The following is a 3435-nucleotide window of genomic DNA, read 5'->3' as shown; positions in this document are numbered from 1 at the left end:
TCCTGCTTCATGTCTGGAAATCCTGGAAGGGCACATTAGATGCATTTTAAGAACAATCACTACTGTCTTCAGAACAGGCTAATATTGCAGGACAGAGACTATGACTTACTATGACAATCTAGTCTTTCAAAGCTCTGAGTGTTGGCTGAACACTTCTCCTGTCAAACTCAGCACCATATTCTTCACTGATTTAAGTGGGAACATAATCAAATAATTTTGAAAATGCCAAGACAGCTTTTATTCTTTCATATAGCCAGGCATGCACATGCCATGAAGTAGTAATAAAATCAGGGGAAACACAAGTGGAAATTCAAGACTTTTCGATCAATTCCAGCTTCTTCTGATAAATTCCCACTGGAAAATATTAACTTTTATGCCTTTCTTTCACCAAAGAGAGTGAACAAGATGGTTCACAGAAATGCGTTTCGCCTTCTACCCCACCCCTGCTTGCTGTTCCTGCATCTGTCGGGAGTGCCTGGACACTCAGGGCCTCACACCAATTGGTGAACGCTGGCTGAACCTGGAACTGCTGATCTGTGTTGCACCTAGGTTCCACTACCTAAGCAGCCCCAAGATGGGTTCCAAATACCACGGGAATACTGGTGGGTTCAATGGGGCCAGAGAGCCCCTCAACCCATCACCTGCAAAGATTCAGCTTTAAACAGTTTCCTTGACACATTCTCCACTGTCGTTGTTTTCAGGATCTATGACGTGGACAAAATCATCATATATTTCTTTGCATATACTTTTAAACAAGCCAAATTGTGACAGCTGTCATTAGTGGGCCTTGGATAATACAAAAAGTGTGGGCTGATGATCTTTGCTTCTTGCCTAATAAAATCAACTCAAATATGTTTTAAAATTCATTGCACTGTGAATGACTGGTGGATGATTTACAAAATGCACCTTTGAGGTCTGTTTTTGTAAATGTTCAGTGCACACAATATAAAAGGCTTTATGAAGAGCAAAAATTTTTCTGAGAAGGCCCTTGTCACTCAGTTATAATGTTCAAAAGCCAGATTTTCACAAGCCATTACTTTTAACAGATTGTGTAAAAAAGCTTTGGTAGAAATGCACACAAAATGGAGGACTGTGCCCAGGGACAACTGTTGCAGGCAGTGAAACTGAGAAGTACCATAGCCATGGCCAAATGTACCTGTTGAATGTCTTCCCAGCTTCAGCATTCGCAGGGCTCTGAGCAGTCTCAGCACTTGGACAATGCGCCCCACGTTCTCCAGTTCCTGCGAGCTCTCACCACCACACAGGCTCTCCACCAGCAGGGTGATATAGAAAGGCAAAATAGCAAGGAGGTCTATGATGTTTGCCACACTCCTTAGGAAGCGACACCGATCTCGTGCACACAGGAGCCTCAGGACAAACTCCGCCGTGAACCATGCAATGCACAGGTACTCTAGGGCATCCAGCAGTGGTGGGGCCAGCCAGCTGAGCTCTACCGAAATCAAGGCCATGTTGGCAATGGACACAACAACAAAAACCATGGACAATGTGCCGAAAGTCCTGGCTGCCGCAGAGGAGCCAGGCTTTTCCAAAACTTCCCAAAGTTTCTGTCTGACATTGGGACAGAGGCTACCAGAAAAATCCTCTTCTTCATCTTGGGCATCCAGTTCTTCTGCATCTTTCTTGATGTCTAAGGCTTCACTCAGCTCCTTTCTCCTGAAGTACCTGCCCAGGAACACCCCCCAAGAGATTTTTAACACCCATATGCAAATGATTGTCTTATCATTTACTATGCAAGTTGTATGAATACACATTAAAATTTATCTTATGTGAGTTCAGAAAACCCTAATATCAAGCATATGGCTTTTATTAATTCAGCCCCTGCAGCATGTTTCCACTGACCTGATATACTTCTATTCCTCCATTTCCCATCAGTGACACATTCTATATACAGAGTAATTTTACTGATAGCAATTTATTTATATGGATCATGTTGACCACAGTAGGATCTGCAGCACGACTAACATGAATTCTAGGAAACAATCCTGGCACAACCAGATGCACTGTTTTTAAACAGTTCTCAATTTGATTAATTATATTGCATTTTTATTACACTGAACCGTATTTGCAATAGTAAAACTGAAGGCATAATAAAAGCCATACAGTTCACGGGTGAACTTCTGATCAATACACACTAAGATGAAAAGGTACCTTTCTTTGTTTAAATATATGGGCTCTCACACAAAGTGGACAAGCATTTGTACTGAGTAAAACTTACAGACTGTAAATATATAGAGTGTTTTGTCAGAGCAAGAGTATATTTACAGTGGAATTTTGTGAAACACAAGCATACTCAAAGTAAACACAGATAAAAAATTTTTCTTTCCCATCTTTCTTTTTGACTGCTGCAAAGCTCAAGCCTTAAACAAAGGTTTTATGCAATTTTGCCTCCAGTACAGTTAGTCCTGCATATGTCAAAGAGGTCTGTAGCTCCGTGTATCACCAAAGTAGTAGGAGCTTTCAGTTACACCTACCAGAGAAGGAAGAAAGAGATGAAAGCTAGGCTCCAACTTTCTCAGCTGAAGAACTGAACCATACTAGGGTAGGATAACTCCTATCCTCCATCCTTTTGGGATGGGATTACTTCTTTGTTTCCTTCTAATACTTTTGACATAACTGCTATAAATAAATAGCAGTTACACTCTTTAGAAAATTCATTTCTTCAATACTAAAAAACCCAAACCAGCTAACATTAAATATGGTGGAAAAAATTAACTGCAAATAGAATTAACAGAAACATCCTGGGGGTGGTTCAGTCAAAACCCACCTCATTCCTAAAGTGCCTGCTATAATTTGTCTCCAGCGAGCCATGTTCCCGCTGCTCCTGCCCCCTCCCTGTAAGCTGCTACATCCACGTGCGATGCTTCCTTTCATGGCTCCTCCTGAAGCCATGCCACCCACACTCAGCCTGGCAGGTGACCAACCCCCCCTTCTGCCTCTACAGCTTGGATTTGGAAATCCTTCAAAATTGAAGTGCAGGTGGGCAGGATCCTAACACTCCCAGCATCGTGCCTGACTCCACATCTAATCCCTCTATGATAACCTCAAACTGAATGATTGAAGAGGCATCTCTCCTTTCACAACCTTTTTTCATCTCTGGCATTGTCCTTTTAAACATTTTGAGCTTCCAGGGACAGTCTGAAGCCACTACAGGACATTCCAGACCCTGTTCCTGTCTCACTATCCTGCCCTCACCAACAACCTTTCCCACAGCAAATGTTAACCGTGACCTCACTCAACATATCTTCTCCCATTCCTGACACCTATCCACTGCTAGAGCAGCACTTGGGGCTCAACTCACACAACTTTTCCAAATGCCCTGCTACCTCACCTATCCCCACTGCTGCACCTCTCACCTGAGTGTTCCTGAATGCAAGTCATTGCTGAACTCACCTAGCCCACAATCCCGGAAGCCTC

The 3435-nt window shown here is 42.8% G+C and overlaps 1 protein-coding gene across 1 annotated transcript in view; it reads right to left on the bottom strand.

The window, feature by feature from the left end:
* Positions 1-3435, bottom strand: part of KCNV1 (potassium voltage-gated channel modifier subfamily V member 1) — a 12667-nt gene that overhangs the window by 8619 nt on the left and 613 nt on the right. Inside the window, exons 2-3 of the mRNA XM_017746111.1 lie at positions 1967-1978; positions 1157-1688 (exon numbers count right to left, since the gene is read on the bottom strand). Of these exons, the coding sequence (XP_017601600.1) occupies positions 1157-1688; positions 1967-1978 (544 nt within the window). The remainder of the gene's footprint in view (positions 1-1156; positions 1689-1966; positions 1979-3435) is intronic.

This window comes from Corvus brachyrhynchos, unplaced genomic scaffold (assembly GCF_000691975.1).
Source record: "Corvus brachyrhynchos isolate BGI_N302 unplaced genomic scaffold, ASM69197v1 scaffold28, whole genome shotgun sequence".
NCBI lineage: Eukaryota > Metazoa > Chordata > Aves > Passeriformes > Corvidae > Corvus > Corvus brachyrhynchos.
Note: the sequence above shows the minus strand (reverse complement) of the source record. Positions and strands in the feature narration are given on the sequence as shown.